A 24,299-nucleotide genomic window follows, 5' to 3' on the forward strand; every position below is an offset into this window, starting at 1 on the left:
TTGTTGACGGCACAAATCGCCGGAGGACCAGTTGGGGCGGAGTGGGGATGAAAAAAGTGATCGATGGGTTGGTTTGATAGAAGGATATGGTGTTTTCATTCTATTATTCTGTATAGTGTTTTTTCTGATGTGTCGAATTTCTATTGAAGGCTGTAAAAGTGGTGTTTTACAGCCCATCCGTATAGTAGGGGCTGTCTTTTGTGTAATCAATCCTCGATCTCCACCTTCAAGAAGCCTCCCAATTACACAGCAAATTTGTGTTTCTTACAAGTCTGCATCTACCCATAGCAACACAAGACAACCCATTCTTCCAGAGGACAAACCCCACACAACACCTTCGAGAAAACACCTGGAATCCATAATTCTTTGTCAACAATGTTTACCCGTAGTGGAAAAAAAAAAAAAAAAACAATTGATTGGGCTTTCATACCACTTTGACGCAGCACCAATTGGAACTCTCTGGAACAAAGGACAACAATCAGACACCAAGCTATGGAGTCTCACCAAAGCTTTAGAGAAGTCTCATCGAAGAATTTATCAAAAAACTTGAATTCTTTTCATTGTATTTTAAAGAAATCGATACATAAACTTTTATAAGGCTCTACCTACTTATTACAAATTAAAACCCATATAGGATATAACTACTAATCAAAGCAGGACTTGGAATCCTTATAAGGCAAAGAAATAAAACAAACAAAAGACTTCATTAAAAATAAAAAAATAAAAATACACATGTAGCAAGGATTTCATAAAGTAAAGACACATGCTACAACTTATTTATGGTAGATGGTGATGTCTTTAATTCTGACTCGTCATAGTGAGATGACATACTAACAAAATCAGTTAAATGTTTGGACAAAATTTGACTGCATAGACTAAATTGTTATTTTGGCCTACCCTCCTAACCTCTGAATTATTTTGTGTATGGAGCAGTTTGTAATTCAGGCCAATTACAATGACTAGTTCTGCATTTATCCTTATTTTTTATACGCGATTTAAAATTTAGGCCTATCATAGACTGATTTTGCATTTACCCCTAGATACTTTTAACGAAAAAAATGGATTTTTTTTTTTTTAAATAGATTTGTTTTTTTTTTTTTTTTGAAAAAGAAAATATTAGTTTTTTTACAAATTAATAAATACAAATGGAAATTTTTGTTTTTCAATGGTCAAAATAAGCGAATTTTCAGAATATTTTGATCAAATTTGATTTTCCATCATACTTAATGGTTAACATTGACGGATGTGACTAAATTGTAACAAATTGATAATTTGAAAGGTCAAATCATGACACTTGTTAATAGTAGTGCTTTATAGTTGAGGGGGCAAAATAATATTTAACCTTGAGAAATATGTTAATCGATATATCTCTAAGCAAAAACATACACCCAACAATTGAGGGATTGCCCCAACATAAAAGTAGATATTGTTAAAGTATTGATGACTTTTCCTATTAGCTTAAATTTTTAGAATAAGTAGTGATTTAACATATATATCAGCTTAAACTTTTAAAATAAGTAATGATTTAATATATATATCTTCTTCTCTGTTATTGTTTACTTCATTTAGCTAAACATGAAACGATCATTAACAAAATAAATAAATAAAAAGAAGCCAACTATGCACATCATCGCAGCAAGATATACATCTCAAAGTACTCAACAGTTTCTTTTTATTTGATTTTATTATTATTATTTTTATTATTATTGGTTTGATACGTTGATTCTTTGGTTGATCGAGTGATCCGCCCCCACTCTCTCATAACTCTGTTTGCTTTGTTATGTCTATAATAGAGGTATGCATAGGTTGTGTGAGGCTTGTTCTATGTCCAATATTACCTCTGTTTTCTGTTGTCCTCAAAAGTAACTAAAACCAAACATCATAGAATAGTGGCCTAATGGGGTGGTTGTTCAAGGAGGAAGGACTGGTGTACAAGTCGGTGGAGGAGGTTGATCTTGGTCCTACTAGTCACGAACTCTATCTCCGAGCCCATGTTAAAGGTTCAACTTTCTTCTTCTTCTTCTTCTTCTTCTTCTTCTTCAGTCACAGAATTCTTACCTTTAATTTTCTTCTTCTTCTTCTTCTTCTTTGTCACAGAATTCTTACCTTTAATTTTCAGAGTTATGTATCTTGCATGTTCATCCATCTACAAGAATAAAGTTTCTTGAGGATTGCCTGCCAAATTTCTTTCCCTCGATCTCTTTCATCTAAAACTATATATAATTCTGGTTAAGATAAGCTTATTGTCCTCAATCCATTAAACTAGTGAGAGAGAGAGAGAGAGAGAGAGAGAGAGAGAAATATATATATATATATATATATTTTGGTAATTTATTGATGATCGACTTCTGCAAAATTTTAGCTTAAGGCTTGTATTACTGACACGTATTTGGTGCACATACAAAAAATACTGAAGTGTGTTTTTGTGGCATATGTAGCTCCTAGAATGGCTGGACTTATGGTCAAAATTTTCGCCTGGTTTCTGGAGTCACGGATCTTCGGGACATTACTGTTGTACATCCTGAAGAGAAACAATCTAATTCACAAGGTACACACGGTTTTTCTTGGTCTCTTATTTCTTTTATTATTTATGAATAAGAATCATTTAATACAAAGGCATAGCATAACTGATCAAAACAAGACAACAAGGTACAAGGAGCCCGGATCCTTTCCAGGTGAGAGGAGGTCGCCATAGAGGAGTTGGTCCTTTACAATTAAGAATATTTTTGTAATTTTACACTACGCAAAATTACAAAAACATCCCTAAATATAACAAACCGACTCTTCTCTAATTAAAAATTAACCGGAGAGTATGCTAATGCCAAGAAAGTACGTATACTAAGAAAATCCTGATAAGATTATTGCTTGCTCAAGAGTCAAGAACCAATCACCAACCCGTTGTTGGAAAAGGTTAAAAGTCCACTCTAGTTCCTACCAATAAGGAAATATTACTATAATATTAAAGACAACATTTTCTTTCCCCTGCCTCCAAAAATTATAGAGCTATGACAAGAGTTTTAGTTTTTTATTAAGTTGAAGGAAAAAAAAAAAAAAAAAAAAAAAAAAAAAAAAAAAAAAAAGGAGATAAAGTTGGCACGCTAACCCTTGATCAGTGTAGCTGTAGCATCTCATTTAAAAACCGGATGGAAGAATATCAGAGCATGGGACCGCATATTGTCATCCATAATTTTACCAACTTTGAAGACAAACGTGGTCGCTTATACTATCATATTCGCGACGGCACCTCCAATTGTCACGAATATTCTCTTATTCCCAATTGCAAGAGTGTTCGCCAGTATTCATATATGAGCGTTCAGTATTTATAATGAAATTTATGGTTGCTAATAATTTTTATTAGTAACTGTGCGTCCCGTTATCACAAATAATATTCAATTATTAATTTTATTTATTTATTTTTAACGTCAGGCTCAATAAATAACATGACACCTCTTACTCTTTAAAAAAATAATATAAATATATAAAACTAATATATATATATATAAAAGAAAGAAAAAAAAGAAAAAGGAACCCTTGTTGGCAGCCACGTACCCCTAGAGTTGGTAGGCGGTGGCTCGCCACCACTCTCGGCCCCACGTTTGGCTGGCTGCGGACCACCCTGGAGGTTGGGGTGGCACGTGAGCCATTTGTAGGTGGCTAAAGATGTCGCGAAGCCACCTCCCACAACCGCAGGCCACCCCCGCCACCTCTGGGGTCTAAGCCATACGTACAACACAACTTCTCTTTCGAGATGGGGTGGTGGTAGATATGAAAAATAATAAAGACTTATAATTTATCGTCTGTGTGTGCGAAGAATGTGTAACAAAATATCAAAATACGGAATTCAAATGAGATATATATTTTATTAACGAAGTGGAAACTCAATTAAGAGAAAAACCACTTCGGGGCAGCCAAATCCAGAAATTTTACTATCCAGAAGACAAAACTAGTAACAAAGCAGTAACACTCACATACCCCGATGCAGCGATCATACCTTGCACTCCGACGTGTACCTGTACACAAACACTTCCCAACTAGGTCCCTTCCTAGAAGGGTCTTTAATGGATTCCTTTACACAAACAAGAACCACACACCGGCAACTCTTAGAGAGCTAGCAGATTTAAACAATTTCTACCTAAACACCATCTCAAAGCTCTAGAGAATTAAATACCGAATTCTATAAATAATACATGCATAGAGGCTTCTATTTATAAGCTTTAGAAGACCTAAATCGGCACTAATTCGGTTTTCTCTAGGCGGCGTCTCAACGGAGGCAAAGAGCATTCGGATGATGAACTGTGCAACCACTTTTCCACAAGGCGCTTCACCTGTTTTTATATTAAAGCTGCATCTAGACAATGTTGCCCTAGTGTTTAGACGGTTGCAAGCTGTCTTCCCAATCCAAATTTGCAAAGGAGTCTGGATTCCTCTCGAACACTGAAGAGCGTCCAGATGGTGTTACCCTGACGTCCGGACGGATGCACGCTGGGCTGTTAGAATATTCTCGACACAGAAGGGCGTCCGGAAGCTTCACTAGATCGTCCGGACACTGTGTAGAATTTTCCTTGAACTCTGAAATAGCCTTCTTGAAGCTTGTGACACTGAAACTTGTCATATTAAGGCATTTTCCATATTAGAGAAATAAAATCTAAATATTTGAAGATTCTGAAATAATACGGCATCCCTGTTAAAACAACAACCTACAATATAGTAGTTTTGTCAAAGGAATGTAGCCAATAAACTAACAAGACGGAATTGTGACTTCGGCTTGGACCAGTTTGGTGATTCGGGTTGATCGGCAAGGGATTTAGAGCTAGGGTGTGCGGTGCGAGGTTGTGGGTATTGCAGCACGATGGTTGGGCTTGTGGTTCAACAATTGCATGGATGGTGGCGTGGGTTGCTCGTGGGGGCACGATGCTTCTTTAAACTACGGCTTGGAAACAATGGAGATTTTTTCCCACATCTTCTCAAACCCAGATGATGGGTTTGTGTAATTTGGGGGTGTTGGGGATCATGTAGCATCCATGATCATTACGGCATCTCATTTGAAAACCGGATGGAAGATTAGATGCGGTTCTTTAAATTTTGAAGGAATATGGTTGTTTAAAGCATCCAATGTGGATGCTCTAAGAGAAGAGCAATCGCATATTGTTATCCATGAATACAAAAGTGGTAGCCAATAATTTAACTAACTTTGGAGGCAAATGTCGTCGCTAATACTATTATATTCGCAACCACACCTCCAATCGTCGCATATTGCCAGTATTCACATACGAACGTTTAGTATTTGTGATGACATTTATGGTTGCTAATAATTTTTATTAGTGACTGTGCACCCTGTTGTCACAAATAATATTCAATTATTATATCAACGACGACAATATCATTATTCCTAATGTTTTATGTCAGCAACGACACAACCACTATCAACAAAAATAAAATAAAATAAATTCATCAACATCCTTTTTTCTTTAGCGTCCTTCCAGAAAAATGATGGTAACATCTTCATTTGGTATTGTTTTTGTCAAATTTCATAAAATTATCGTTCTTTTTATGTAAAACTAAAAAAAATAATTTTTTTTAAAAAGAAAAAAAGCAAGGGGTGGTTGCCAGCCACCCCTGGTTGGCACCAGTCACCCCTTTGAGGGTGTCCTGTGAGCCACCCCCAGAGTTGGAGGGCAGTGGCTCGCCACCACCACCGGCCACCTGTGGGTGGCTTGTGGACCACCCTGTAGGTAGGGGTGGCCCGAACAGCTACCTAGCATATTTGGGGTGGTTGTTCGAGCCACCCCCACCTCCACGATGGCCTGCGAGCCACCCCTAGAGCTGGTCGGTCGTGTCGCATGGCCTGCCCCTATATATTTATATTTTAAATATATTTATATTATTTTATGAAAGTGTGACATGTGTCGCATTTTTAGTGGGCCTGACCTGGCAATAAAATGGATTCTGTTAAGTTCTAGACTGAAATTAACTCTAGGGAGTAAATTGTCATTTTTCCCTACCACAGAGACCTCTAAATTAGTTTTAGGGTTATATATCTTTTTGGCACCTGTGGTTTGAAAACTTTAATTTTTGGTATCTCAGTTTCAATTTGTTTCACAAATGGTACTTGGTTTTGGAAAAAGACGAATTGGTACCTTCGTCTATTTTTCTGTCCAAAATTTAACAGACTGCCACGTGTCTACTCTAAGGTGTTGACACGTGGCACAATCTAAAAAAAATTAAAAAAATAAAAATAAAAATGTTTAAAATTTTTTTAAAAAATAAAAATAATAAAACTTAAAAAAAATAAAAATATTAAAAACTTTTTTTAAAAAAAAAATTGAAAAAAAAAAGACTGGTTTGGCCAACCCCAAGGGCCAAAACCCTTAACAAATTTTTATTTTTTTATTATTTTTTTTAGAGGGTTTTAGTCCTTGGGATGGCTAAACCATCTCCAATGGCCAAAACTCTCATAATTTTTTTCTTCTTTTTGAGAGATTTGGTCCTTAAGGGTGGCAGAACCACCCTCAAGGATTGGAGTTTTGGACACCAGTCCCAACATGGGGTTTGATCGCTGTTTGGTTGTAGAGGAATAGGATTTGGGGTTTGATGGTTGTGGGTGAAGGGTAGTGTTTTGCGGATTTTTATTAATTAGATGCTGTCTACATTAGCACCTTGTTTTTTAAAGAAAAAAAAATCGAATTGAATTTTTCAACGTCGATTTTGTTGAAAGACGTAAGCTGTCCTCATATCATTGTAAATATTGTGAACTGATTCACGTATTTTTTTTTCACTGTTCACGTCGATTTTAAAACGTCACAAATCACTGTTACTTTTGTAGTGATTGATGCATCTGAATGTCTAATGACATATTCGCTACAATTTCTGGCTATCATGTCAATTTGTTTTAGCAACAATGGGAAATGGATCGATAATAACAATGACAGTGTCGCAATAGAGTGTTTATTTACAATATTTGTTTCGCCCAAACTAATATTATTTCGATGAGGTATTTGCGGCGATATTGTTTGTCACAAATAAGCTTTAGTGATGACTTTTGAATTTTATGTGACGACTTTTTTTGGGCTTGCAAATAGCAAAATTTCTTGTAGTGGTATAAACCAAAATATGAGTTATTTCTCTTTATAATCTTAGATAATTAAAAAAATAGTGTTGAGTCTCTTAAAATTAACCACTATTTTTTAATATGTTAAAATTAAATGCTTTGTTATATTTTGGTGGGTAATTAGTAATTTTCCATTTTTTTTTATGAATAAGAAAATCAATTATAGACAAAAGCATGAGTTTATACAACCAAAACCATCCAAAACCACATTACAGACAGAGAACTTCTCTGAAAAAACACCCAAAACACTTAAACCAACCAAAACAAAACACAACAGCAACAAAGAAGAACTAAACTAGAGCATGAACATCAATATTCTAGCTTTGACAAAGCCAAATGTTCTCCATATTCTTCTGAAACTTCCATTTCCCAGAAATTCAATACTGAATCTCCCAAAAAACAAACTTCAAAATCTGCTCTTCAGTTTTAGGCTGGCCCCCAAACTTTATCTCATTTCTCTCCCTCCAAGTACCATAAACTGTAGAGCTGAGGATTTGGTGACAGATAGTCCCTAACAAAGTTTTCGCATTCCAATCAGTACATCCTACTGAAACCATATCATCCCAACGATTCAAAATATTACACCTTTGCATGCAACTCTTCCAGACTCTAGAGCAAAAGCCATATGAGAAGAATAAATGGTCCTTGCTTTCAATTCTTCCACGGCAGAAAACACGTAGAGTATCTCCCTTAAAACCCCATGTCAACATACGGTCACCAGTGGTAAGTCAGTTATGCATTGCTAACCAAAGTATAAAAGCTTGTTTTGGAATAACATATTTATGCCAAACGAAGAGGCCACCAGATCACACTATTCTTCTTTTTCCTCAAGTGATTCTAAGTTTCTGCACTAGAATAAGTACCAGTTTTGGAAATAGTCCACACTGATTCATCTATAGCACCAATAGGAATTTTAGGCAACCTACTTTGGATGATAACCAGGTCCTCCGAACGGGCAGGTCTCCAACACCATAATCCCTCCTTTAAAATAGAATCAAGTTTTGCTTTCAACCAATTGTGGGAGTCATAATCAACTCTACAGCCAAACCGATCAAACAAGACACCCAAAGGATGCCAATTATCTAACCACATATGAATCTAACTACCAGTACCAACATCGAATCTGAGAAAAGAACAAGCTAGTGTTCGAAGTTGTTGAGTTTCAACAACTTCCTTCAACACCAAGAGCTATTATGGGGAATACTCACATTCCAAAAGCTATCGCCTTTTAGCAAATACTCTTGAACCCATGCAACCCATATAAAGCTCGATTGGGCAAAAAGATTCCAGATGTGCCTCAGCATAGAAGGGATATTCCAAGTCACCAAATTCTTCAACCCCAAACCTCCTTCTTTCTTGGGAAGTAATTTTCCATTTTGGTTTGCGCCACTAGAATTTAGATAAGGTACACTAATCTGATACAAACTTCTCCCAACTTTCTTCGATTGCGTTGGTCAATTTTATGATAATTTCAGCACTTCTCATATATATATATAATCAAATAATAATTGTGAGACTTATCTGCTCTCTACATTACCTAAAGATTCCCAAGGTGACGTGTTTAACACGTTTCATTATTAATCATAAAGACTATGAGCGTTCCACGAAGCAATTGCCAAGGATTATTGCAGCCACACTAAAATATTAAATATAACTCACCTTTACTCGACCCCGCCAAATTTCCAAATTTTATTAGGGATTATAAAGACTTAGATGATAAATTCTAGGGAAAATTCAAATACCATCTTAAAACTATTATTTCATTGTTAATGTCTTTTTAAGACTAGTAATAATTTTTTAAGGATAAATATTTTTTTTTTTAAATTGGGTTGGATGAACTTCTTTCAACCTAGTATATGAAAATGTCATGTGTCTCCTTTACATGTGAAAAGCACATGCTTTTTAAATAGTAAGGGCAAAGTTGGAAAAGACACATCATTTTTAAATAAAATTTCTTCCAACTTTCTCACATGTAATATATCCTTGACCTCTCTCTCCCTCTCTCTATTTGTCTGAAGCGACTAAGTGCACTAACAAAAGATTCCCTTAAACTTTTCCTCAATTAGAGAACTAAATTACTTTTTTGCTTCTATATTTAAATGCACTCTACAATAACTTTTATTATCATTTCCCTATACCATTTAAATATTCTTTAAATTAAAAGTTAGGAAAAAGAAAGAGGAAAGCGAAATCATTTAAATATTGTTCCAAATAAATACTAGATGAATGAGAGACGAAAGATAAATTTTTTATATTAAAATAATGTTTATTTATTGTGATAAAAAAAATAAGTAATACTTGTCTCAAAGCAATTATAAAAATAGCAGGCTCATGATATATCATTATGAAGGATAAAGAATGCTCAGTTTGTTGACATATCGCACATTAAAGTAAACCAGTTTTGTAAGTATTTACTTACCTCAAACACTCATCCGTAGAGTTAGCTATCTCGAACTCCCACTACTGCAAAACACACCCTAACATTATACATAATACCACAAGAGTCCTAACTCATGCAAGTGAAACATGTGAGGAGTACTAGAATGCATGAAAAACTCAAAGCTCTTATCCAGAACATTGTTCATCCCATCCAAAGCTCATAGTAGCTTTATAAAAACATGTTAAACCATGTCAACATGATAGTTTATGAAAAATGAGGGTAAGTCCCCAACTGTTTAGAAAACTAGCCCTTTTTACGAGAGATAAATGAACATATCATGGTATGTTTAAAACTCTTTAACAATGATAAATCATATGAACAACATACTAACAACATGAAAGTGAGTTTAAGGTTGAAAGTTTACCTTAATGAAGGTTGGACAACACTAAGATCGTTTTAGAGCACTAGTTGAAATAAATTAGCAATACAAGTATACTCTCATAAAATGAGATTTAATTACTTATTATGAGGTATTATTATTATTATTATTATTATTATTATTATTATTATTATTATTGTTATTATATTACATTCTTCTTTCCTTGTAAAAGTTTCATCCTAGAAATTTCAGCTTCCCAAAAATTCTATAAAAGAAAATGTTAGAACCTGATTAAAATCATCCAAAAAGCAAAACAACAACAAAGGATTAAATGTTAAATATCATAAAGTTGCCACCCCATTGTGGAAGTAAAACCTAATAAAACAAAATAAACTATTGTTTCATGCACTAAAAAAGAAGTAAATCATCTACGGGGCTACTCCATCGCCTTGGAACAAGTTGGGGTCAATCGAAAAATCATTCACGTCCGGAGGCGGGGTACTCCTGTCCCGAATGATAGCGTGGTGAATGTCGAGAATCCATTCAGTGGTATTTCTCTGACCCTGTCGCTCAGCAGCCCAATTCCCCTACTCATCAACAAATGTTGCAGACAACCGATTGACCTCTCAGTGTAAGGTTATCGCCTCCTAGTGTAGGTCCACCAATTCCTGCTCTTGTCGGTTCATTACCTCCAAAACTCGAGTGAGCATCACTAAGTCGCTCAGACCCTCAAGGGCAGCCCAGGATGATGTGGCACCGTCTAATGAGTGGGCTTCTGCTACCCGCTGACTGGCTAGTAGGGGTGCCTAAGTTGGCAGAGTCGCTACTAGGTGTCGGAGGTGCACACCACTGACGGTAAAGTATCGGCTGGTGAAAGGCTCATCGGGGGGTGTAGTGATCTCTGTCTATGGGCCCCTCGGCATGCCTAGCTATATGGGTGATCAATGCCCCAAATGGTAGAGTTGTGCTAATGTCAGTATCGTCGGCCTACCTCATGACGGTGTTGGTGACGAAAGTGAAGTCTATACACATGTGTGTCAACTGCGTATAAGCACAGGACCCACTCAAAGATAATGGGGTCAGTACTCTTGACTGGATGCACTCGGTTGGAAACAATGCAGTGGACTAGTAGAGCCTCAGCTGACAGGTGGTTGAAGGCAAACCCTCCAGTCCTTATTGTAGCCATGACGTGGGGTTGTCCCTATGCAAAATACTCTCCGACCCATGGGTACTCTTGGTCGGGCACCTTTGACAAGTGGGTGATGGTGCTGATCAGGTTGGGGTCCACTTAGATATACTTCCCGCTGAGCCATGTCATGAAGTAGCCCTCACCATGCCCATGGATGTTCGCATAGAACTTGTGAACCAAGTTAGTCGTTGCAGGGATGGACTTTGAGATCATCTGTCCCCATCCCTGGAACTCAAGAAGCTTTGGGACTCTCTGAGAGAGTCTCTAGATGTTTGGCAAATCGACCCTACGCTCCACGAGAAGGCCTTAGGCATAGTAGCTGGTGGTGAATCGACGGGCCACATCGACGTCCATGAACAGTGTGGCATCAAAGCTCTAAAGCTGTGGAGTCTTGAGGGCTGGCTTAGTGGCCTTGATTGTCTGGGTCAGGGTAGACCCCTTAGCTGACATTGAGACATTTGTCTCCTCAACCCTACACCAGGTACAAGAGGATGAGTCCTCGGCATCTGCTCTCTGTCATCTCTTGTCTCTCGCAGTACATGTCATCGTCTTGTTACAGTCAAAAATATTAATCAATTCCTGTTTACGTATGACCTTAACTTAGTACTGTGACTTACAAATTCCAACACAGTGAATAGGTTAGGCTTTAACGAGGTAACCCGTGTCAAATACCGGGTTAAACCATAAAGAGTGGTGTAAGGTTCAAGACACAGGTTACAACACTTATGTGAGGAAAAATTCACACAAGGCATGGTTGGCCCTAATGAGAAAATCTCGTTGGGTAGACATAAAATGACGGAATTGCCCTTGTAGGCTTCTCCTTGGGTTTCACATTCGGTGTGAGCCCCAAAGGTGTCAAAATATGTGGGGTTTTTTTTTTTTTTTTTTTTTTTTTCAAGTGGTTTTTGTTGGGGCATTTCATTGAACACTTGGATTTTTGTGAACGTTTTGGGCATGGCGGGGTCACGGTCCAAACCACAAATTTACCCATAATGGGTATTTAATCCAACACAATAATTACAAGAAATCAAAAATTCTTAGGAGATTTAAGGCATTTTCGAATTTGGGCTTAAAACCCCCAAATACGAATGGGTTTCGCTTAAAAGCGTGGAATCGATCCCACCCACACTCCCAAATAATTCTACAACATCTATATGCTAAGATTAAAAAAAGAAATCAATAATCCTTTTAGAAAATCCAAATCTAAAATTTGAAAACCCTAAAAATCAATATTTCCAAAATTTAATCGGTTAAAAGCATGCTTACTTTGTTAAATAATTGCAAATAGGCTTGGATCTTTGAAAAATTGGAAGATTTTGGGGAGAGATGTAGCCAAAATATCGTTTCGGAGAGAGATTTTGTGAAAAAAGTGAGTTTTGAAATTCAAACTTAACATATTCTGGGCAAGATCGAACGTTCAAAGGTTGAGCTCGATTGTTCGAACACGATATCGACCGTTCCCTGCCAAATCTATAGAACATTCGTTTTTTTAATTTTAATTTAATTTTATTTTTTTTAGAAACTTAGCTTAAGGAACAATTCTTGAAGTTAGGATTAGAAGCATATAAATTTTTTTGCTTACTTTGAAAATTCCTTCAAAACAAAAGAGTGTGTGCTACTACCCAAAGGTGTAACCCAATCTATCTATTCGGTGCACCTATGTGACCTAGACAACCTAACTACTAAACGTCAGATCCTAAATTTAGTTATGATAGCTGGCATTGTCCTCAACCGTTTCCTCTTCCTCCTTAATTATTACTGCGTTATCCTCATTGATGCTTAGAAGAAAAGCTATCCTCACGGGATGTGTTCCCCCTTGAAGTGGCCTTCAGTAGTTGTATCCCGTTCCATTTCAGCTCTGCATACTCATCAGCCGCATAAGGCATGTGGGCTTCTGTCTTGCAATTCCTCTTTGCCTTACGATGTTTCCACTTTACTGGAGTGTGGTTCATTGTCACACTCGTCTTATCACCCGAATATTCTTCATGGGTTGATTTATACTCTGTGGGCATGTTGTGATTATTCATCGTGAGCTTCGGCTTGCGTACCGCAAAAGGGCCTTATATCCTAGCACATAAGGTCCTTACTCCACCGACAATTACATAACACCAACTTGTGCTTACGCCAGTCACGCATCTGCTCATGTAGCATAATCAAACGGCTGCAATAGGGTGACTGAAGTTCGTTCCTAAACCCTTACCAATCAATTATTAACATTATCAAACATAGGCCGTCACTTAGCCTACATCTCAACTTTAAAGTTATAATACCCAAAAGTCCTAATTCCATCATATGCTCTGGTCTTTGTATATTTCAAAGCTAACCGAATAAGCTCATCTTTTGTGGTCAACAGAGCCGAACGCTCTGATATCATATTGTAACGCCTCCAAAATTAGGTAATTGTATTTACTTAACTTGGAGAGTTACTGGCAATTCTTTCAACTCAATTAATTGGTAACTGACATGTGGAATTTCTCATAAACTTGTTAGAGTAAAAAGTATGTGGAAAGCGGAAATCATGATCTGAGACTTTTAGCCATAAAATTTTAGGACTTAATTATGCATCATCAATCATAGACTTAGAGCCTCCAAACAGATATTACCATAACAATTAACCACTAATTACCACCATGATAATATGAGCCATCCGATTGACATGCTCATCTCAGCAAATTTCTCACTCTACTGCTTGGTAACCTGCTAATCTGTAAAACACTGATGTGTTTTACAGTGGAAAAGAAGTAAATGTGTAAGTCCATACCTTAGTAAATGAATTTTTACAAAAGCGGTTATACAATGAGCCTTAGGTAACATTTTATATCTATGGAATTATAAACGTGGGTTTTTCATGAAAATTATGCGTGTTGCCTCATTTATTATGTCTAATAAAAAGTAGTTTATTTTAAAGAATTGATGAAGCATAATTTTGATAACAAACACTAATTTTTAATAAAGAGAAACCATGCTATACATATATATGACTTAGGTCTTAGCTATTCTCTCTATGGTAAAGCCATGACATTAATTCCTTCCAGACAGGATTAACACTGTCCCTAGAGACATTAAATACAACACTGGCAGGGACGGAGAGAAGGGGGGGCTGGCCGGGGCCAGCCCCCCCCCCCCCCCCCCCCCCCCCCCTCCCCCCAATTTCCTGAAATATATATAGGTTGGAAAAAAAAATCTAAAAAATTAAAAAATATAAGGTAAAAAATAAAAATTTAGCCTACCGACCCCTACCAAAAACTTTTTTTTTTTTGCCATTGGCCCCTACTCATAAAAGCTTCTGGTTCCGTCCCTGAACACTGGTATCTCGAATATTGTATGCATATCGTCATATACTAGCAGCCCGACCAAATCCAAAATAACATTTATCTTCATTTTAAATATCTATTAGAGATGACAAATAAATATGCATGTGATCGTCACTAGCTAATGTATTGGCATTAGAGTAATGTAAATAATTAGTGATTGTAATAATTGGAAAATCGGGGCGCATATCATACCGCATACGCCAGCTTCACAGAATTTTAAACAAACATTGGCTGTGGGCCAATTTGTTCTGAAATGCTTAAAAAGTGTATTTCGACTTTTGCAGCTCATAACGAATGCGGAGCTGGAGACGCTTCCTCTCTTCGTTCCCTTACATCCTTTTGAAGGTCTGTTTTATCCTTCACTTTCGTTGCATTCATTTCAGCTCTTTTTTGCACTATAACAGCTTTCCAAATTATAAAATTAATTTACAACGTACGTACCACAAATCGTGACTGAAACTGACTTTTCATAATTCAAGCATTAATCTAATTAAGACAACTGATAATGGAGTAGTGCTTTAATTAAGGAGGACTAGAATCTTCCTTGCGTACTCTCAAATATTATGTATGTGGCTTTTAAATTACAATTGGATCAAAATTTAATAATGGACCGTAAGAACTAATACAAATTTAAATAGAGATAAAAGGAAAGAGAGGAAACATAAATTTTAAGTGGTTTGGCCTATTGTCTACATCTACACGTCAAAGCCTTTTGTTGGCTACATCTTTCTTTGATATATTTGATTGTATACAAGACTCTACTTAATTATAGAGAAATAATCTAAATGTTACAAGTCTCTTCTACTTCTACACTAACAATAATTTATCATCTTGTAACTCTTGTCTCTTGAGTTAATGTAACTTTTGTTTCTCGAATGTTTGTAACTCTTGTCTCAATATGAACATCTTAAATTCAATGGTGATTTAAAAAGGCACATGATATCTACTAGGAGGAAACAAGGAGCATTACTCCTGATAATGTAATGTTTTCTGCAATTGGAGTAACTGTAAATTTCTTGATTTACAACTGTAAACTGCTGAAGGGGGGGAAGGGAATTATGGCCAATTAAGGTACTACACCTAATTTCCCTACATTTTAGATAGTTATTACTTATTTCTAGAACACAAGCTGTATATATATAATTTATCTATTGTCTTAAGGTCGACATTAATATATAAACATTACACATTTGCTATTATTAACTGATCGATCGACAATAAATCTACGTATATAGGATATCTTTCTGTTGATATATATGCATGTGTTTATGATTGCAGATCGTAAAGAAGAAGAAGTGAAATGCATAGATTCAGATTTATCTCCACCTGAACAAGTTCAACAGGCAGTGAACTGTTTGCCTAATTCTGCAGAAGATATATTTAGTGGTATAAAACCTTGTTTTCGGTGGTGGACAGTATTGGACTATTCAAGAGCTTATACTTGCCGAAAAATAACTCCTCGATTGGTATGCCAACTTTGTTACGTATAATATTCAAGAGCTTAATGTAGTCATTATTTGTGATTGAAATCTTTTAAAATGCTTTTATAAATCTTTTATGCGCGCCATCACCGCCATGCGTATGTCCTTGTTGTACCTACTATATGTATATATACTCACTGTACGTAGTTGACTTTTTCCATTTGTACAGGTTGCCGAGCGATTTATAGCGGCTGTACATGAATGTTGTAATCCTCCTTTGCAGATGTCATTCTTTATTAACTATAATGTTGAAGATATTCTAAAGCAAGCAACTGAATCCACACTTCGGTATGAACGAGGTACGTACACACACACACACATATATATGTCTTTCTAATTATGAATGCCCCAACAGTGCCAACACTGGATTAATCATGCATTAATCTCATTCTATCGATCTCCAGGACAACCAATATCAGTCCTAGATGGAGTCCCAATTGCTATCAAGGATGAAATAGACTGCTGCCCTTATCCAACTACAGGTAAATTAATTCAAGATTCTATATATATATCCCGGCCCCATTGTTACTATCAAACCAATAATCCTAACTTTCTTTATTCTTAAAACTAATAATAATTAAGGAGGAACGAAGTGGCTGCACAAAGTAAGACCTTGTACTGATGATGCATGCTGTGTTAAGCGCCTCAGATTATGTGGCGCCATACTTGTTGGGAAGACCAATATGCATGAACTTGGGGCTGGAACAAGTGGGATCAATCCTCACTACGGGTAACAAACACCACTCTGCTTTATTATATATATATATATATATATATATATATATATATATATATATATATATATATATATATATATTATCATATTCGTTCATCTCGAAACAATTAGCATATGACGTACACTACTGTAGGGTTACTAGAAATCCATATGATATCACCAAGATCTCCGGAGGTTCTTCTAGTGGGTCTGCCGCAGTGGTCGCTGCAGGATTGTGCCCTGTCGCCCTTGGTGTTGATGGGGGAGGTAAATTATATTATTTCAAAATATTTTCCACCAAATAAATCTATGCAGTGCATGCTTTGTTTGTTGGTTAAATATTACTAAACTTAATTTAGTAATTTTCATTTCTAATTATTTGATCTAGCTAGGTTCATGAAGTTAAGGGTCTTTCATGTATTTGACGACCCATTTTTTATTTTTTATTTTTATATAAAACAGAATCATCATAGTGGCATGACGATTAGTCATTAAGCTAACATCAACCTAATACATCTTATAACATATGCACAATATATCAGAAATAAACCTGTAGCACCGAAACTAAAGTCCTTAACTCAAAAGTAGAAATACAACATCAGAGTCATACATTTGTCTATCTGTTTAAAGCTTAAATCAAGTATTATTTACATCATAAATGGCTATACAAAATAAGTGTTACATGACACAATCCATATACAAAATGTCTGTACAAAAATATAGACTATCCGAGTCCGACACACATATGACTAAATGCGAAGAGCCTCAATCGTAGTACCCAAATACAACGCCACTGGGTCATCGTTGACATCAGTGGTACCTGCAGCCAAAGCATCAACATCTACACGGTCATTGTGATAGTCACATCCACATAGGTAGAAATATGAGTCCACAAACTTAGCAGTATAAAACTAAGTTTTCACAATGAGCTAACTCTTTTGTTTTCTACCTTACGTTTACCATAATAGCTACTATTAGTGAGAACCATTCTTTAAAAGTTTCGTAGCTAATATGGTAAATACAGGCACTCCGTATCCATGAGGAATCTTACTACTTATACACTCATTTCTATATATATCATATGACTAAGCCATACTTTTATACAAGTTTTCCAAACCTTCGGGAATAACAAGCATACAATAACATCTAAGCAGAAAATGAGTAGCATCATAACCCAGCTATAGTTGAGTCAGCTATTTAGGAAATTAACCCTTAAGGTATTTCCAAATTAGGAGAGTCCAAGTTATGTAATGAATTGTGAGAGATTCCCATATAAGGAGCTTCATGTATCCTAGTCCAAATCAAGGTGGGATTACAATTCCTAACTCTAATATTGAGTCAGTAGTAACCTTCATTTAAGGAGCAGTATTACAATAAAAAAGGCAGAGAATTATTTAGCAAAAACCAACATTTACGTTGTGAGGTCTAGAGGTTCCTTTGAAACCTCTAAAACCTAATCATAAGAAGCCACACAAGACACATCCTGCCAACCTTTTTGTCCAAGCTCGTAACAACTTGATATCATAGCCAGCCATGGCTTCATTGTCTCCAACAATGACTGAGCATTAGCTGGAACACGTAGAGGCCAAACTTGTGGCTGATAGGCAGAAGATACAGAAGCGTTTCGCAGCCATGAACTCAAGGTTTGATCAGATGGAGGAACGACGTATGAACACTGGGGATGAATCTATATGTAAATGTTGAAGACAATATAGAGTTGGTTGGAATCCTTGCCTTCCTGAGTGAAAATTAAAAGACTTCTAATTTGCCGTGTGTGTGTGTGTGCACAATGTGTAACAAAATATTGTAAATGCGAAATTTAAAGAACACATATATCTTGTTAATGAAGTGGATACTCAATTAAGAAAAAAACCACTCCTGGGTAGCCAAACCCAGGAAATCCACTATCAGAAGACAAAGCTAGTACATAGGCAGTAACACTCACATACCCGATGCAGCGATCGTATCTAGCACTCTAACACGTAACCCAACGTGAACACCTCCCAACCAAGTCTCCTACTTGAAGAGGTCTTCAATTGATTTCTTTACCTTAGGGTTCCTCCCTAAGATGGACTTCAATTATGAGCACAGCAACAACACTACAGCAACGGCTAGAGAGTTAGCGGATCTTCACAATTTCTCCCTAAAATATACTCTCTAAGCTCTAAAGAATTCAATATCGAATTCTGTAAATAAAATATGCTTAGAGGCCTCTATATATAGGCTACAGAAGACCTAAATCGACACTGATTCTGTTTTCTCTAGGAGGCGTCCAGACGTAAGCTGAGGCCGTCCGGATGGACAACTGTGCAATCCATTTTCCATAACGTGCTCCACGCAATACCATATTAAGGCCGCGTTCGGATGATGTTGCCCTAGCATCCGGACGGTTGCACTTTTGCTGCATGCAATTTTCATAATAAGGACCGTGTCTGGACGGTGTTGCCTTGTCGTCTGGACGGTTGTAATTCTTCTCCACGTCTTGTCTTATCAAGGATAGCATCCGTATGGTGTTAGCCTGTCGTCCAGACGAATGCAGCTGTCTTCCCATATCTGCATCTTCTCCCCCCAATTTATTTATTTTTTATTTTTTATGAAAAGCAACAAAAACAATAAAAACATGCTTCAATGGTAAAGAAACACAAATAAACCTATTATGTATGGTAAAATCAAATCTGTCCTCAAGGAGAGAGGTTTAGAAATACCAGGATAGAAAGATAGCCACCTGACGTGCCTTTTCTGCCATCCCCAAAAAGTACCTGCAGAAGTTTCTCAAGAACAACAAGAGAAATATGGGGATAAAACAATAATGGTTCCTAGATTGCAAGGCAAAAAAAAAAAATGTCAAGGAGAAAATAATGCAATGCAATCAAACCTGATGCTCTAGGATTAGGAACCAAATTCTAGGCATGTGTACCATCACCATCTAGGTGAGTCCACTCCCCCTCAAGGGGTGAACATCTTCATCATTTCTGACCCATGCCTACCTTCCTAGTGGTGGTTGTTGACATGCCTTCATTTGGTGGTCCATCCACTTTATCATGCTCTGCATCCATAAGGGTATCCCTTTATAAAATTGGTCATTCTCAAGCTTCTATGGCTTCTTCATGTAGTGCCTTGATTTGTTTGACTTGGATTTGCCATTCTGATAGGCAGGAACAAATCACTGTTGTTCCCGCTGATACAGTGGAGCCTGATGCTGTGGAGCCTGATGCCGGGCCAGAGGTCTAGTGTCGAATGTAACTTGTCTTGGCACCTCTTTCTTGACCTTTGATCTCTGAGCATTGAGAATGGAGCACTAGGGTCGAATGTGCCCACTCAAACCATAGTGATGGCATATAGGAGGCCTTCTAATGATAGGAGGCTTCTGAGTAGCCTTAGCACTAACCGAAACATTCCCATCAATTACTTCATTTCCTTTATCCAGGCCTACGGATGGAGGCTCGGGGACTGTGGGCTTAACAAATACATTCTTAGAAGTAGAGGGGGATATTATAGGAAGAAGCTACATACTCGAGTCCGGTCTTGTCTGTTGACCTCTTCTGGATTGACAACATATGGGTCAGCTTCTTATCAGTGACCCTGTCCAACTATCATGTATCTTGTGCAACAAATAACTCTTCTGTGTCTGTAAACTGTTCAACTCATGGATGTGCTGCTTACGAGTCTCCCTCAACTTTAAGAACTCTACACAGAGGACTTTATTGGCCTCTTTGAGTTCTTCCCCGTCTTCATCATTGTGCTCAGAGTAGTAGGATTGAGAATCCTCCTAATCTTCATATGGAGCCACAAAGACTAGAAATTTCTGATCTTAAGCAGGAGTTTCTTCTTCTTCTGACTCATCACTGAGAGTCACATTGTAGGCCTTCCCTTTACCCTACTTGAGATTCCCATAGTCAGTCCAAATATGCCCAAAGCCTAAGCATTCAAAAGATCTGTGACCACTTGGGTCCTTCTCTGCTTCTTCAAGCTCAGATTCTCTTGGGGCCTTTTTTTGTCTTTCGGAGAATTTCTTCTTTTTGAATTTATCATTCTTCATTAGTTTCCTGAAATTCTTAGCCAGCATTGTCACTGCATCTTCTTCATTATCAGAGTCTTCCTAAAATGAGACTCTGGCCTTCTTCTTAACTGGAGGCAGGGAAAGCTCATATGTTTGAAGAGATCCTACCAACTCTTCAATCTAAATCTCTTCTAGATCCTTGCTTTCTTCAATAATAGTCACCTTAATTCTGAAACGCTCAGGCAAAGATCTTATAATTTTTTAGATGAGCTCGAGTTTCTCAGGTCGCTCATCTTAGTGTAAAACTCTCTGAACTCATCTTCAAACATCTTAATTTCTTCAAATCTAGAAATCAACATTTGGAGCTTGACAGATTTAACGAGTTTAGTGCCCTCATATATTGTTTCTAAGATTTGACATGCTTCTTGAGTGGTTTCACAGTTTGAAATTCTTGCAAATTCAAACGGTGAAAGAGCTTGACAAAGAGTATAGAGGGCTTTATTGTTAGGAAGTTTTGTGTTTTGTTTTTTTTTTTTCAGAAACTAGTTCGAGATTTGTATCCTCTAGCTTAGTCGAACCAGTTTCAACACTTTTCCAACAATCAATGAATTTTAAAAAGAAACGCATACGAGCTTTCTAATAGCCATAGTTCGTGCCATCAAAAAGCAAAAACAATATTAAGATTTTGAAAGAGAGCAAAAAAAAAAATAGAAGTCAAAAGGATTACACTCAAAAAATAAATCTAAACAGAGTGTATTAAGTTCTGATACCAATTGAAAATTAAAAGACTTCTAATTTGCTGTGTGTGTATGTGCACAATGTGTAACAAAATATTGTTAATGCAGAATTTAAAGAACACTGATATGTTGTCAACGAAGTGAAAACTCAATTAAGAGAAAAACCACTCCACAGCAACCAAACCCAGGAAATCTACTATCAGAAGACAAAGGTAGTACATAGACAGTAACACTCACATACCCGTTGCAGTGATCGTATCTAGCACTCTGACACGTAACCTAACGTGAACGCCTCCCAACCAAGTCTCTTACTTGAAGGGGTCTTCAATGGATTCCTTTACCTTAGGGCTCATCCCTAAGATTGACTTCAATTATGAGCACAACAACAGTACCATGACAACGGCTAGAGAGTTAGCGGATCTTCACAATTTCTCCCTAAAATATACTCTCTTAGCACTAAAGAATTCAATACCAAATTCTGTAAATAATACATGCCTAGAGGCCTCTATATATAGGCTACAAAAGACCTTAATCGACACTGATTTGGTTTTCTGTAGGCGGCGTCCTGACGCAAGCTGAGGCCATCCAGATGGACAGCTGTGCAACTAGCTTTCCATAACGCGCTCCACACAATACCATATCAAGGCCGCGTCCAGACGGTGTTGGTCTAGCGTCCGGACGGTTGCACTTATTCTGCACACAATTTTAATAATAAGGACCGCGTCCGGACGGTATTGCCCTGTCGTTCGAACGGTTGCAATTCTTCTCCACGTCTTGCCTTATCAAAGATAGCTTCTGGACAGTGTTGCCATGTTGTCTGGACGGATGGAGCTGTCTTCCCATATCTGTGTCTGTGAAGGAAATCCAATTTCTTGTCGATCTCTAATGAGCGTCCAGACATGTTGCCATGACGTCCGGAAAGATGCTACCTTGAACTCTTTGAAACTTCTAGACACTGATGGGTGTCCGGATGCATGACTGGGCCGTCTAGACAAAATCTTGAGATCCGACTTCTCTGACTTGGAATCTGCGCAGAATCTTCTTTTGAGCATCTTGAACCACTTTTCTGAAATAAAAACTTTGAAATAAACGGCATCTCTGAATATGTAGCAACATTCCATAATAGTGATTTTGTCAAACAGAATGCAGCCAATCACAAGCTAACACTGAGTATTCAACTCAGTTCACTATTTATAAAGTTTGTACAATATAAAGAGCAACAGGAAAGTCTAATGAAGTCTAGTGCTATTAGTAGCTTACAAATGACAGAGACGTTATGTACAAAGTAATATAATATCCAAAAGTATAGACTTTATATCTGGAGCGAGGTTGAGCCCCATGTTTCCTGCTAACAGTAGTTGTGGATGCTTGTGAAGTCAGTTAGTCTCCTGACTTTCGTAGACTTGATAGTTCTTGTCTCTTGGAGGTTTTCTAAGAGGTACAGTTGCTTGATAGTTAGCTACGTTGGGGTAAGTGAGGACATCATTGACACGCCCCCTCAAGGTCAACGAGAGAGGAATGCCGTTGAGCTTGCTTTGAAAGAAGGCAAAATGGGCAGTGGAGAGGGGTTTGGTGAAGATGTCGACAAGTTGGTCATGACTAGACAAGAAGTGGATATTAAGTGTTTTGGAGGCAACCACATACGAACAAAGTGAAAGTCAATTTCCACGTGTTTTTTACTAGTGTGGAACACAAGATTGGAAGATAAATAAGAAGCACCTATGTTATCGCACCAAAGTACGGGAGGTTGGTGTGCGGGAATGCCAAGTTCATGAAGAAGAGACTTAAGCTAGGAAATCTCAGCTGCAACAATAGCAAGTACTTTGTACTCAGCTTCAGTGCTGGATTGAGCTACAGTAGCTTGTTTGCGAGAGCTTCAAGAAACCATATTTGGACCAAGAAAAATGCAATACCCGACTGTTGATCTCCTCTCATCACGACCGCCTGACTAGTTTGCATCGGTGTGAAGGCCTGAAGGGTAGTAGAGGAGGATTTCTGAATTTGAAGTCCGAAGTGGATAGTCTGCTTGAGATAGGGTAGGAGACGCTTGACTGATTGCCAATGGAGAATAGTGGGTTTCTACAGGAACTGAGACAGTTTGTTGACTGAGAAGGAGATATCAAGGCGTGTAATGCACAAGTATTAGAGAGCACCAATAGTGCTCCGATACAAAGTTGGGTCATCAAAGGAGGCACCCTCAAAGGTAGAGAGACTTGTGGTTGTGGATATGGGAGAGGAAACTGGTTTGGCAGCAGCCATGTTAGTGTGTCAAAGTATGTCCAAAATGTATCGTTTTTGAGATAAGAAAGAACCACTAGGGGTGCCGATCACTTCGATGCCCAAAAAAAAGTGAAGAGGCTCAAGGTCTTTGATAGAGAAATCATATGCAAGCAAAGATAGCAACTCGTCAATGGTAGAAGCCTTAGAGTAGGTGATGATGATATCATCCACATAAATTAGAATAAATATGGTAAATGCAACAAATGTGAACATGAACAATGAGGTGTCTAACTTACCTCCATGAAAGCCGATGGCATGCAACTTGTTACTCAATCCGGAGAACCAAGCTCGTGGAGCTTGTTTAAGCACATAAAGAGTTTTATGTAATTTGCCAATTTGTTGGGGAAATTGGGGGTGGGAGAACCCAGGGGGTTAGGACATGAACACATCTTCCGATAAAGTGCTATGTAAGAAGGCATTATTCACATCAATTTGCCTTGGAGCCCAACTAGAAAAAATTGCAAGTGACAGAACAGTGCGTACTGTGGTGGGCTTTACGACGGGGCTGTAGGTTTCGCCGTAGTCAAGACGTGGTTTCTGATAAAAACCTTTTGCATCTAAGCGGGATTTATAACGATCAACTATTCCGTTGGCCTTCCGTTTGATCTAAAAAATCCATTTGCAGCCAATAATATTTCCGACAGTGGATGAAGGAATAAGTTGTCAAGTCTGATTTTTTAGTAGAGCATCAAACTCAACATTCATCGCCTCACACC

The 24,299-nt window shown here is 37.5% G+C and overlaps 1 protein-coding gene across 11 annotated transcripts in view; it reads left to right on the forward strand.

The window, feature by feature from the left end:
- Window positions 1-1,729: 1,729 nt before the first annotated feature.
- The window catches only part of LOC133857868 (fatty acid amide hydrolase-like), a 49,650-nt gene continuing 27,080 nt past the window's right edge, over window positions 1,730-24,299 (forward strand). For 6 of the 11 annotated variants that reach the window (XR_009898388.1, XR_009898390.1, XR_009898389.1 and 3 more), the window contains exons 1-8: window positions 1,732-2,000; window positions 2,439-2,548; window positions 14,655-14,715; window positions 15,649-15,836; window positions 16,021-16,150; window positions 16,256-16,333; window positions 16,434-16,581; window positions 16,721-16,833. Coding sequence is in view for 6 of the 11 variants with exons in the window: in XM_062293232.1 (XP_062149216.1) it covers window positions 1,898-2,000; window positions 2,439-2,548; window positions 14,655-14,715; window positions 15,649-15,836; window positions 16,021-16,150; window positions 16,256-16,333; window positions 16,434-16,581; window positions 16,721-16,833 (931 nt within the window). In the remaining 5 variants the exon portion in view is untranslated. Of the gene's footprint in view, window positions 2,001-2,438; window positions 2,549-14,654; window positions 14,716-15,648; window positions 15,837-16,020; window positions 16,151-16,255; window positions 16,334-16,433; window positions 16,582-16,720; window positions 16,834-24,299 lie in introns of all 11 variants that reach the window. The other 5 variants (XR_009898392.1, XR_009898391.1, XM_062293229.1 and 2 more) reach the window with 2 other exon arrangements.

The sequence above is a fragment of the Alnus glutinosa genome, chromosome 14 (assembly GCF_958979055.1).
Source record: "Alnus glutinosa chromosome 14, dhAlnGlut1.1, whole genome shotgun sequence".
Lineage (NCBI taxonomy): Eukaryota > Viridiplantae > Streptophyta > Magnoliopsida > Fagales > Betulaceae > Alnus > Alnus glutinosa.